Genomic DNA, 13,172 nt, shown 5'->3' with positions numbered 1-13,172 from the left:
GTCCTTTAATAACTGTATACACTGAGAGACAATCTGCATGTACACATCAGCACTGTAGGTCCTTTTAGAGTTGGCTTTGTGTGTGTGTGTGTGTGTGTGTGTGTGTGTGTGTGTGTGTGGAGGAGTGAGAGACTCTTTCCTTCTTCCGCTTGTCAGAGTAGTTTGACTCTCAGACACTCCTTAGGAATGCTGAGTATGCCCTGCTTTCTATTGCCAAGTACAGACTTGACACAAACTAAGAGAGAAGGAGATGAAGAAAGAGAAGGAGGTCGAGAAAGACAAAGAAGTCAGAAAAAGGGAAGGATTGAACAAGATTAAAGGGTCTACTGCCACTCTGGCAGCTCTGTGCTGTAATGCTATGCAATGTACTGTAAAGAAAACCAAGCTGTTGCGTAAATAAAGAATTGAACGCATTAAAATTTGACCTTACTGTGATGTTAGATGAAAAGCCAGGGGATAAAAGTTCTCTGCTAAATTGCATGGTGCATTGTTGGCAATCCGTAGTGGAAAAATCAGGGCATCACTAAAGTCAACAGACTTCATCCTCTGAGGAATCACAGCTCCCTTTCATTTTATTAACCACTTCTCAGCTAACCACAGGTATCCCTCAGGCAAACACCAATGAGAAGGAAATGAGGGATATGCTGTTTAAAGGAAAAGGGCTATTCTCATCGAATACGTGGAAAATAAAGAATGTTAATACGAAGACGCATATTTAAGTAATAATGTGGTTGCCAGAGACATAAGGATCAATAAAGCAAATGATACAGAAGTTAAAAAGACAGCAGGACATAAGTTGACAAAGATTTCCTTTAGACGTCCTTGGCTAAATGAAGATTACTCTTTATTCTAATTCTATCACTGCACTGCTCCTCTGCAGTTAAGCAACCTTTGTTAAGCTAATAAATCATGTGTTAACACAGAACTCTTTCCAGATCAGGGTGCATTCCTGGATTTTGCTGCAAGGGGCCCCAGGGTTCGTCTCACACAAACAGCCAGCAACTACTGCTCAAACTTCTTCTCTGCTCTGGCAGTGATAAGGAGGGACGTCTGCCTCTGCATTCATATGTTTGACATGCAAACATTATGATTTTGGGTGGTGTTTTGTCTTTATTTCTCAATTAAGAGATGATAGGAACCAAGAGGAGTGAAGGAGGTAGTTATTCTTGGAAAAATGCTTTTGGCATTTTTACTTTACAGTAAAACTATAGCAAGTAGATGACTGATCAGTTAGTTGATGAGTTAATTGTAAAAGTAAACATTTTAAGAAAAATAGGCAAACATTCCTTAGTTTCACCTTTTTATTTGTGATTATTTTTCCCTCTTTCTTGTTTTTTAAAAGAAAGTGAAAATCTCATTTTTAAGCCATCGTGATTGAGAAGTTCTTTGCACATCTCCATCTCCATGACAACTGGACCACTTCATGTGCTTGAGGGGGATTATGTGATGCAATCAAAGCACAAGAACAACTAAATAGGAATTTACTGTTTTGGTCTTTTTTTTTTTTTTTTTCCACCAAGGTCACCAATGAACTTTCAAATGCAGAACAGCTTTTGGCTAATAACTGTTGCAATCAGCATGGGATATATCAAATTGCTATGGGCATATTATGTTTGTTTTACAATTTTTCTGACGATTTAAAGAGTAGAAGATAATCCACAGAGAAATGCCTCATCATGATAATAACTACTTTCTGCCCGATAACACTTACATCATCAATCAGAAATTTTATTTAAATGACTGACCACTAAAAAACTGAACACTAAAAACCTGTCTAAACATTCATAAATGGTCAGAGTAAATATTGCAGTTTTTATTAGCTCTTTAGCTTTTAATTTTACACAAATCATTTATAATCATATCAATATTTTCAGCTCACACTTGGAAAGTCTACCTTGAGCTGTAATACCTCAGCAATGTGTACCTCCCAGAGAGTGAGTCACAAAAGCTGACACAAACATCACCTGAGCTGAGAGAATTTCCACTACATATGTGGGTATTTTTCCAGTTCTGTATGAAACTTGAACAAACACAGAAAAAAACCTCCAAACACATCCAGTCAGATACTGTTCCCCCAGCAGATTAAACACATCTCAGTAAGGTGACGTGTTAAGGACTGCAAAGTGTCTCTAGTAGCTGTTGCGCATCAGACAAATAACCTGTTGAATTCCCCATGAGGCTGAGATTTTCCCCTATTCTGGTTAGTCAAGCCTACATAACAGAGAGAATGACATTAAGAATAGGAAGAGGTCTATTGTACATTTAGGTACTTTTACTGAGAATCATTGACAAACCCCCACAGTTGCACCTCCACCACAGTACACCTGGGATTACTCATATTTGCTCATACGAATCTCCCGACTTCCTTTGGTGACATTGAGCAACTGTAGGTCAGAGTGTGTACTGCACTTATTCCACCAGGGGACGCTGTAGCGACACATTTGAACGAGTGTAATGGTTAAGACCTGAAATGATTAATTTTGCATTTGGCCCCCTTGTCCTCAATATGTGCTGCTTTGGGAGACCAGTTGTATAAGAACAGAAAAGCAACCTTCCATGTCTGGCTGGTGAATATGGGAAATTTCTCTTTTTTTCTGCTGAATTATGTAAATCTTATTTCAAAGAAATCATGACAAGTTGTACAATGTTAGATTTTAACACTGAAAATCAGGTAGATGCAAAAGTAATAATTGATTATAGTTACTTCATTCAGGTACGACTCAGTTTTTTGCAGTATTATGCTTTACAAAATGTTTTTTTTTTCCTTTTTGGCTTTTTGATAAGCTTTTCTTTTACAGAACAACCATCACACAAACATTCATTCATCATATTTTAGCCACAATTCTGCAACAGAAATTAGATTGTGTCATTTTAATGTGTTTCCTACAGGGAATCACAGATAAATGCCTGCCTGTCAGATGGAAATCAAGCATTTGCAAATTAGTTTTGATCCTAAAATAATTAAATGACCTTATAAAATCTCCATGGTGGTGTGACTACACTGTTTGATTGAAGTTGATAAGTTCAGGTTGTACACATATTAAATTTATGGTCCATAATAGTTATAGTTGTTTTATCATATCTGCTAAATTGTTGTATGTTTGCTAAGATAAGGTCAGATAATGTAAGATCAATGTGAGTAAAAACATTACATTCAACCCTATTCAGGACTTTTGGGGTCTTTTGGACACCAGGCCATTTGTTTTAGGTAGCAGGTATTTCTTTTTATATTTTTTAAGATTTCTTTTCAAACACAACAAGATGGACATTTGTCCTGCATTTGGAACCAAAAATACGTCAACTTATCAGAACATTTATTTAACACAGTATAAAAGTATTCAGGAGTTTAACTATATTTAATTGTAAGTAAATGTTTCAGATTGTGGGGGAACAACTGTACACACATACATCTAACTGGTTCCAGTTTTAGATGTCAACTGAACAAACACTGTGGCCACCTGACGAGCTGGTGGCAGCCTTGGACAAGAATCAAACTCTTTGCTGGGACAAAACTCCATTTCCCATGGTGCTTTGTTCCACTCCGCAGTGATGTGGGGTGTGGTGGTTGAATGACTGTGTGTGTGTGTGTATGTGTGTGTGTCTGTGTGTGTGTATGTGTGTTGCGTACAGGAGAGGAGCTGTGTCTCTCCGCACAGACCGAGAGCCGCAAATCCAGCTCGGAGCATCAGTGCGCGGAGGACCGGAGGATGCGGACGGTAGCGGTCTGTACAGGATCTGCCGGCCTTCTACAATCAGGACGACATGAGTGTGATGCCTGAATTGATTTGTGTCATTGTCGGCATTGTTGGATTTTTTCACCGACTGTATCTGGACGTGTAGCGGGACTGCAATGGAGCGTCGATCCAAAGCGTGAGAGGTGCTGAGCGTCTGTCTGTTTGGAGGCTGATATTATAGACAATAAGCAGAGCAGATTAGCTATTAGACACAGTGGCTTCATCATTTGTAGTGTTAAATATCTCAGTCTGTGTTATTAGGCACTGTAGCTGTTTCCATTGTGATACCATCAAGAAGCCATACTGAATTTGTTATTAATGATTTAAAAAAATCTCAATCCACAGACAGATAGGAGATATAGAATATTAAAGGCTTCATAAACGTTTCCAGTCTTTATTGATTTAGGGAAAATAATTTGTTTTTTTGTTGTGTAAAACAAGAAACAGAAGCCAATCATGTCAAAGAATAAGAGCAGTGAGTCGGTGAAGGTGGTAGTCCGATGCCGTCCTTTGAACCGGAAAGAGGAGTCTAATGGGCCTGCAGGGGGAATAGTGCAGATGGACCTGCGGCTTGGACAGGTGATCTTGAGAAACCCTCGTGCACCCCCAAGTGAACCCCAGAAAACGTTCACATTCGATGCCGTCTATGATGCAAACTCCAAACAGCGAGACCTGTACGATGAGAGCGTGCGACCGCTGATAGATTCAGTCCTCGCAGGGTTCAATGGCACCATATTTGCGTATGGGCAGACCGGAACAGGAAAGACATACACCATGCAGGGAGCATGGATGGACCCAGACAAACGAGGGGTGATTCCCAACTCTTTCGACCACATCTTCACGCACATTTCCCGCTCCCAGTCTGACAGGCAGTACCTGGTGCGGGCGTCCTACCTCGAGATCTATCGAGAGGAGATTCGGGATCTTCTTGACCCCAACCATGCCACCGCCAGAGCCCTGGAGCTCCGAGAGAGTCCGGAGACTGGTGTGTATGTGCGTGACCTCACGTCATGTGTCTGCAAGAGCATCAAAGAGATCGAGGAGGTGATGAATGTGGGCAATCAGGCAAGGGCGGTTGGAGCAACAGACATGAATGAACATTCGTCCAGATCTCACGCCTTGTTCCTGATCACAGTGGAGTGCAGCCAGCCTGGACCAGATGGGAGGAAACATATTCGAGTGGGGCGCCTTAACCTGGTGGACCTCGCTGGCAGCGAGCGTCAAGCCAAGACTGGCGTCCAGGGAGAGCGCTTGAAGGAAGCTGCCAAGATCAACCTTTCCCTATCAGCCCTGGGGAATGTGATATCGGCGTTAGCAGATGGGCGCAGCGGCCATGTGCCGTACCGGGACTCCAAGCTGACCCGACTGTTACAGGACTCTTTGGGCGGGAATGCTAAGACTGTCATGGTTGCTACACTTGGTCCCTCCTCCCTGCACTACGATGAGACTCTCACCACCCTCCGGTACGCCAACCGGGCCAAGAACATCCAGAACCAGCCCAGAGTCAACGAGGATCCCAAAGATGCTCTGCTGCGGGAGTTCCAGAGAGAGATCGCTCGCCTCAGGGCCCAGCTCAACCACAGGAAGTGGAGGAGCAAACAGAAGAAGGAGCAGGTGGACGGCGAGGGCTGGGAGAGAGATGGGGAGGAAGATACAGAGGGTGAGGAGGAGGAGGAGGAGGAGGAGGAGGAGGAGGTGGAGAAGGAGGCGGAGGAGTATGTGAAGCTGGAGGAGCAGCGGCTGGAGAGGGAGAAGGAGGCCATCAGAGAAGATCAATTCCTGCTGGCTGAGGAGAAGCAGAGGCTGTTGGGAGAAAAGGAGAGGATGATGGGGGATCTGAGGAAGGAGCAGGAAGCCACCGAGCAACTGACCGCCAAGTACAAGGTGAGTCCAGTGAAGCCAAAGATGAAGGTGTTGAGTAAACCAAAAGCACCACCATTATTCATGAAAGCAACAGTTTTGATTTTGCTATGGCTCTTACTGGCCCCTTCTCCATGGCAACATTGGCTGAGGCTCATGGGTAGTGTAGTTTGAGGAGTTCTCAGTAACATTCATAGCTAGAAATGTTAAAACTAAGAGTCAAGACACAAATCAGGAAAGCCCAGTATTTCATTATTGAAATCAAAAACTGCAATAGAAATGCAGAACAGGGGAAAACACCATCATCATTTTACCACACAGTGCATTAGTAGCTAAGCAAAGAAGCAGCTGATATTCAGATTGCCATTTTTCTGAGGACTTGAAGGATTTTTAGCTAATGTTGTCCTAAAATGGAGATTACAAGATCATTCTTGACCTCTGGAAAAAGCAGTTAGCAAAACAATTTTACAATCACAGATTAATAGACTCTAAGGTGGGTTGGTCTTGATAACATGTTATTACTATGCGTATTAAACCCACAGACAGCAGGATTAACAAGCAAATAAGAATAAAGCCTAATATTAACCATCACTACTAAAGGCCAAACCCCAACAATAAACAAATCCTGGACCCTAAAATAAATTCTTTAAAAACTGTGTCCCAAAGTGACACGAAACGTCTTCACTCCCCAAGATCTCATTGACCCTCACAAAGACAGACACATACAGCCCTCTCAGTTCATAGACTCACATTAGGTGCATGTGGTCAATTAGATTATCATGTGTGATATCTGATGAGCTGATATTAAGAAACTTAATGGACAGTAGTACCGGGAGCCTCATTAACCCTCAGTGTGTGTGTGACTGTATAGTTGTGTATTGTACATTCTGCTGTGCATTAACTTAGTGGCAACCTATCTGGTATTGATATCAACTGTCAGTTAAAAAGATTTTTTTCAACATTAAAGAGGTACTCTAGTGCGACAGTTTATCAGTTGACAGAAGATGAACACAGACTGCTGGCTCCTACAATTCCAATAAAGAAACTCACTTGTGTCTGTCAGAGATTAGAAGTCCTGCTGGCTGTGTCCAACCTGCTCTTTCTCCATCGTCTATGTAATTATGTAGCATTGATCGTTCTAAAAATCACGTGCTCTGGGATTTAACTATCCATATTCTAAGACAGTAACCATCGATTAAAAAACATGCTTTTCTAAGCTGCAATCTCTGTGTTCTTAACAAAGATGAAAAGGATTGATTTGACAGTATACCTGTGAAAATTTATGCTTTCATTTCATGTCTTGTTGTTTATGTGCATAAAATTCACCATCATGTGATTCTAAAGTCACTTTTCCAAATTTTTAGTTGTGATCGCTGATGTTAAAAAACATCCACATTGTCCCATCCTCTATATACAGCTGGTGTTGTCTGAACTACTGAACTTGATCGTATGAATTGTGTTTAGTTAAGACTGATAAAAACAGAAATAATAAATAACAATGTTACGATACAGTAGTGTTTAAAAAAATAAAAAAATAAATCAACAATTCATATCCAGGCGTAAAGAATGAGCTGCTTGACATACTATACAATATGGGTGAATTCCCAGGATTGACTAAAGAAAAAGTAAATATCAATACAGCTCAAGGGATTAGTCAATTATTAGATTAATAGAATTAACCAGAATTAATTTTGATATTCAAATGATCATTTTAGAAATTTCCTAATGCAAAAATTCCAAAGTAATCTTATGAGTCCAGCTTCTAAGTGTGAGGATTAGATGCTCATACATGATATTAAACTGAATATGTTTGGGTTTTGGTTGGACAAAACATGATATCTGAGAATGTCCACTTGGGCCTTTTTCTCTATTTTCACATTTTGTAGACAACACAAGTCAGTTGTTCAAAAAAATATTGAGATACACAGTAATTTAGCCCTTTGTACAATGCACGATTCAAGATTTTGGGGGATGATCTACAGGTTTGGAGATTGTGCCTACAAAAATCAAAATCTATCTGCTTCCTGTGCTTCTGCAACACTCCTAACGCTCCCTGAAGGCCTGTTCTGTAAACATGTCAACCTCCATCTGTGATGAGTGCTTCTAAATGTTGTCAAAACTGTGAACCTTCAACTTGATTTCCATGTAAATGTGGGGAAGGAGAGCAAGAGGATGACACCCAGCAAATGGTTCCCAGCCAGCAATGGAACCAGGAACTCACTGTTCATTGTATATGTGCCCATGTGGCATGTTGCAGCCACTTGGCCATCAGATCACTCCATCTGTGCTAATTTTGATATGTTACATTAAGAATACAGTACAGTAAAATGCTATATAGCTGATCTGGCACCAGTATAATTATGCATTTCATCCAAGTAATGTCAGTAATAAGCTTGGTCAATCTACACTCAAATCTGCCATGAATGATCTCTTCTTGTTATACAGCACTGTGCTCTGTGGCCTGTGTAATAAAAGCTGATCTGTAGTTAGCAGTCAGTAGTGACCTTCAAACAGTCAGTGTGATTCATATGCTCAGTGTTTGGGGCTCTGTAGTCTGGATTTTGACTGCATGGTAGCTTCCCTTGAAATACGACTGTGCGATTATTCGATTCGGCATCATTGATTAGACACCTCTGACTGGTAAATGACTTACAATGGCTTTCACAGGCTGGATAGGTCTCCTCCTGCCAAGTGAAGTGAAGAATCAATCAGAATCCTTTAAAGCTTTTCTTTTTTTTAAAAAAATCAGTCATATTCTGGGATCCAGTAGCTGTGTTTTTCCATCTACTACCATTTAGCCACAGTCTGATCAGGTGTCCCATACAGGAAGTGTGACCTTTGTAGTTTAAAATGGCATTTATTTCTTAGCTATCTTCACACACACCATCACACATCCAGCAAAGACTGAGTCAGAGCTGCAATAATTACTTGCCCTGATTCATGGCCGTACCCAGTCAATAAGTCACTCGTGCAGAATGACTGGGTGACTGCACTCTTTAACACTATAGCTACAGCCCGGACCGTCCAACACGAGACACTGCTGGATCAGCTTACTGAACAGCCTGAGGCCCTACAGTGTGGAGAAAGACATTTTCACTGCTACTCTGTGGGAGCAATAAAAAGGACTGTGTATTTTAGATTATATAAAATGTTGTACATTACATTTTTCTTCTTCCCACCTTCTCTCAAGCTACTAAAGAGCCTTTAGTAACTCTCCGAGCAGGGATGTGAGCTTGATGCAATCAACTGGGGGGGAAAAAGCATTCAGTGTAGGTGGAGACAGCAGGAACAGCACATATGGAATGACACACAGGAAGGGCTTTTACAGTTTTAAAAAGGTTGCACTTACCCTCATGTCTCCAAACACAATATGCATTGTGACTGAACTGAATTCTGGTCTGTCGAAGCTTTTGTCAGTGGACAAATTGATCCATTTGCCTCTTCTGCAATGGATCTGTAATATATAGGGCTGTGCAGAGCAATTAAAATCAATACCATGATACTACTAACAATATGTTTCTGATAATGATATTTCACAAAACTGCACATTGTGTAAAATCACATATAAAATTATACAATTAATGTTGTGCATTTATCTTTGTTCTGCTGTTCCAGGCAGCAGTGGTAAGCAGTAGTGTTGCTACAAGCTAAATCAAATAACTCATCGATAGTAAGGCTTTTTGTCAGTGGTAAAGTAGTGTGGTAACATTCACAGAGGCTACATTTTCCTGAGTATCTCTGAAGAGCACATCGCAGCTTTCAGCGTGGTCTGAAATCCAACCAAGGAACAGTGCATGATACCACCACCGTACACGGACTTATATGTGCAGGGCTTGAGTTGGGATTTGTTAGGAGGGGAAGCCCCTGTTTAGTGAGGTCTGGCTTCACACATCAGACTACAGACTGTAGAAACAGGACCAGTTCCTTCAGTAAGAAGTACTTCTAGTTCTTTTGTTGTGTTTGTTAGCTTTCTGTGCATTTTGTAAATTTGAATAAAACAATGTGTTGAATTAATATAAGGGGAAAAAAGGTCACTGGAAGCTCTGTGAAGCAACAACTGACAACAACACAACACCCCAGTTATACAGGTCGATACCAAAATACACTGCAGTGGCAGACCACTTACTCAATATCATTTGTATTGAATTTATGACTAAGGAGACACTGACATTCCTGCCATACATAAAATTAGACATATCTTGACATTATCTGTCATTAACCCAGCTGAGCTACATAGTAACTTTTTGATATAGAGTATAATAAATTGTATTTTTATAGATTGACTGTCCATTGCCTTGCTTTTTTAATTAACCTAAGTAACCAGATCAGTTTATGCATGCAGTAATACCATTACTACAAACAGTTTTGCAGCACAATTAAAAACTCCCTGTAACTCCCCTGCACTGCATACGCCCAGAAAAAATTGTCCTGAAGAAACGATATGCTGAAAATACGAATGTATTGTTGTAAAGTATTTCTGCTGCAGTTAGTGCTGTGGTTTTAGTATCTGTACAGCGGCAGCATTTCACTTGGCCGGTTAGTGTTAATCCTTTCTCACCCTGGAGGCTCCTTGTATCAGGACCAGGCTGGATCTGTTATTAAAAGAAACCCCATCACATTTTTCAAACATTGCAGAGCATGGCACATTGACTGTAGGGACTGCCTGGTACGACTGTGATTAAAATGAATGCAGCATTGTTGTGCCTTGTTTCTGTTGTAATGCATTTGGTAGCGTTGCAGCTGAGGAATTTTAGAACAGGTCTGATAACATTAAGGTCACTGACTCATTGTTGTAAGGCAGTTTTGATTAAGTGGGAGTGAAAATGTAAATTTTAGTTGGAGTGTCACTCTGGCTTGGCGATTCAGACAAAGAAGCGTATTGTATTTTTTTGATTCTCCGGAGCCCAGTATTGTTCATTTAGGCTTTACAGTCATGGAACTGCTACTGACTAAATTTAGGGATGGTTTTTCAGGTAGACATTCCCCCCAAAATATGGCTTAACAGGCTTAATTTGCTTTGAAAATAATGCCAGACTGATTTTCCAGAGACTCAGCTACACACACGAGAAACAAAAGGTCTAAAATCCCTGAAACTGGCAAAACAGTGCGCTTATTCTGCAGTATGAGAGCAGTGCAAACACATGTCCATTTTTTTGCCTCGTCCCGAGGATTTGGTGCTTTGTGAGTGAAGGTCTGAGGTGTAGGAAATCCCACGAGACAGAGCTAATGTATACCCTGATCCTTTGCCCTGCAGAAGGAGTGCTTTCATGTACATTTCTACATTAGACTCCTCATATTTCTTTCTCTCTCTCTCTCCAAAGAACTGTGGTGCTAATACTGTTAAGTGCTTCACTGTAAAAAATTAAAAAAAATTTACAGTTTACAGTTCAGAGGGTCTTTGGCTTAGTGTGTGTGTTTGATGCTGACTGGCTGCTGAGTGATGAGAATCACCAGCTCCCTCCAGAGAGATGATTAAGGGGTAGAAGTATTTCCTGCCTTTCATGCATCAGTGTGTGGTTGCTTTAGAAGGACACCTGCATTACCTCAAAGCAATGTTAGTCATGCAAGATGCAGGTTCATTTGTTTATTCCAAGACGGTAAAATCGAAAATATAAATGTGGTAGTAGCTGGTCTAATATGTCTCTTTCCCCTGTGCTTTAGGGCTCCATTGTTGTCCAAAAATAGACAAAAATTGTGAGCAAACAAACACAGACATTGTGGTTTATTTTGAGTCCATCCCACATACAGAAGTCTGTAACATAGCAAGTAGCACAATTTGAAATAGTAATAAAAGTGTTTTGTATTTAAAAATGTATGTCTTTGTGGTGGCATGATGGCTGAGTGTTATAACAGATACCACATGGTCAAAAATGCCCTGAGCAGTGAATACTATGAAATAATCTTGGGGGAAAAAAACAAAGGTCTTCAATGACAATCAAAAAGCTTGTGGCCTCAAAGTCAAAGGCAGAGAAGTAGAAGGTTGTGATCTTTTCACTAAATTTGTTGACAGCTGAAAAAATAAAGAATAACACCATCCTTTACAATGATGGAGCCTTTTTCAGCCTTTCACACTTAAATAAATAAACAGAATCTTTAGCTTATAGGTTGGTTTCATACGACTGAAGTCCCTCTTTTGCCATTGATTTGATCCCTATGAACTTATCTGTGTATAAAAGTTACATATTTTAAAGGTTTTCCATTAAAATAATCCCTTCGTGCCTTCAAGTGGCTTAAAAGTAAGTTCTCTAGAAGGTCAGGCTGTATATAGTCTTTGCCTCTTTTGGTTCTTATGTTTGTTGCGTATGAAACTCTAGAAGATTGAATCCATGTTTTAAAGGCTGTTATTAGTACGCTGCAGTTTTTAGGAGGAAATCCTCAACCATGGTGTTGTTTGCTTGTTTTTTCACAACATTTTCATAACATCAACATCTCCTAGCATATATAGAACACCATATGGACATGTTAGCAAGGAAAAAGAAAAAAAAAATCACTGAATAAGGTCATGATGTGAGCAAAAATTCCTTTATGACCATGTTCATCTTTTTGTTTTTTCATTTTTTTTTTGCGGAGTGTGGGAGGTGGGTATAAATACTGTGGCCACATTTCATGCCCAAAAAGCAGCTGTTGGTTTTTGTTATAATTTGGAAAAAAACAATAAGACTTAAAAACACTTCTGAAAATGTCAGGAGACAGGAGATTATTATCCTTTGCGATGAATCCAACAGCTGCAGTACTTTTGTATCATAAAAAATAAGCACTGTCACATTTTCAAAATGCTACCTTCTATATCTAGAGCACAAAAAAGGTAAAACTTTTGGTCAAGTTCTGTCATTATTCCTTGAAATGAAAATTTCTCAGTAACCAAAACCCTCAAAAGACAAAACTGTAGTGCAGCCAAAACACTTTGTAGAATGTGTTGGAAAATAGATGAAGAGAAAATCCCAAAGTGACTCAATAACAGAATCACCTGCACTGATTTATAAGACAATTGTTCTCAAAACTCACTGAAGCTGAAGCAGTTAGTTGAGAAGTATTTTAATTATTGTGAATTACATTAAAATAATCTTCTAGTATTCCCTTTCTGATGAGAGGATTGACTAGTTTATCTAATATCATAGTATATTGAATATCTTAAGGTTTTATTACATCCCTTTGGGCTCTGAGCAACTGTGATGGACATTTTTCAAAGCTTTAATGGGTTAAACTGTTCCACAGAATAATCAGTAGTTTTGGCCCGAACAACAAATGAGGTGGAATGATAAAGAAAATACATGTACAAATATTTCTGGTATTATTTAGTGGATTTTTACATCAGATCACCTGGAGTGACAACTAATCAGAAATTGCTTGCAACTGCTCTTCCGTTTGATGAGTTGAACTGTTATTATATTTTTTTTATCAAGGATATGATATGTGCTGAAAAGTCTTTTACCCATTTCAAACTCTGAGAATTGTTAGAAGTGGGAATTAAAGGTCAAAAAGATGTGCAATGCATTAAAACATGAAGAAAAGAAAATTATACTTACATCAGAATGAAACACCAAACAAATTAGATCCACATATGCACTAATGATATAG

At 39.8% G+C, this 13,172-nt stretch overlaps 1 protein-coding gene across 2 annotated transcripts in view; it reads left to right on the top strand.

Annotated features, from left to right (window-relative positions):
* The first annotated feature begins 3,673 nt into the window (after nucleotides 1–3,673).
* kif3ca (kinesin family member 3Ca) overlaps nucleotides 3,674–13,172 on the top strand; it is a 36,470-nt gene continuing 26,971 nt past the window's right edge. For both annotated transcript variants that reach the window (XM_008279025.1, XM_008279024.1), the window contains exon 1: nucleotides 3,674–5,618. In XM_008279025.1, coding sequence (XP_008277247.1) covers nucleotides 4,191–5,618 — 1,428 coding nt within the window. In that variant the 5' untranslated portion in view covers nucleotides 3,674–4,190. The remainder of the gene's footprint in view (nucleotides 5,619–13,172) is intronic.

The sequence above is a fragment of the Stegastes partitus genome, unplaced genomic scaffold, assembly GCF_000690725.1.
Source record: "Stegastes partitus isolate 25-593 unplaced genomic scaffold, Stegastes_partitus-1.0.2 Scaffold142, whole genome shotgun sequence".
In the NCBI taxonomy this organism is placed as follows: Eukaryota; Metazoa; Chordata; class Actinopteri; family Pomacentridae; genus Stegastes; species Stegastes partitus.
Note: the sequence above shows the minus strand (reverse complement) of the source record. Positions and strands in the feature narration are given on the sequence as shown.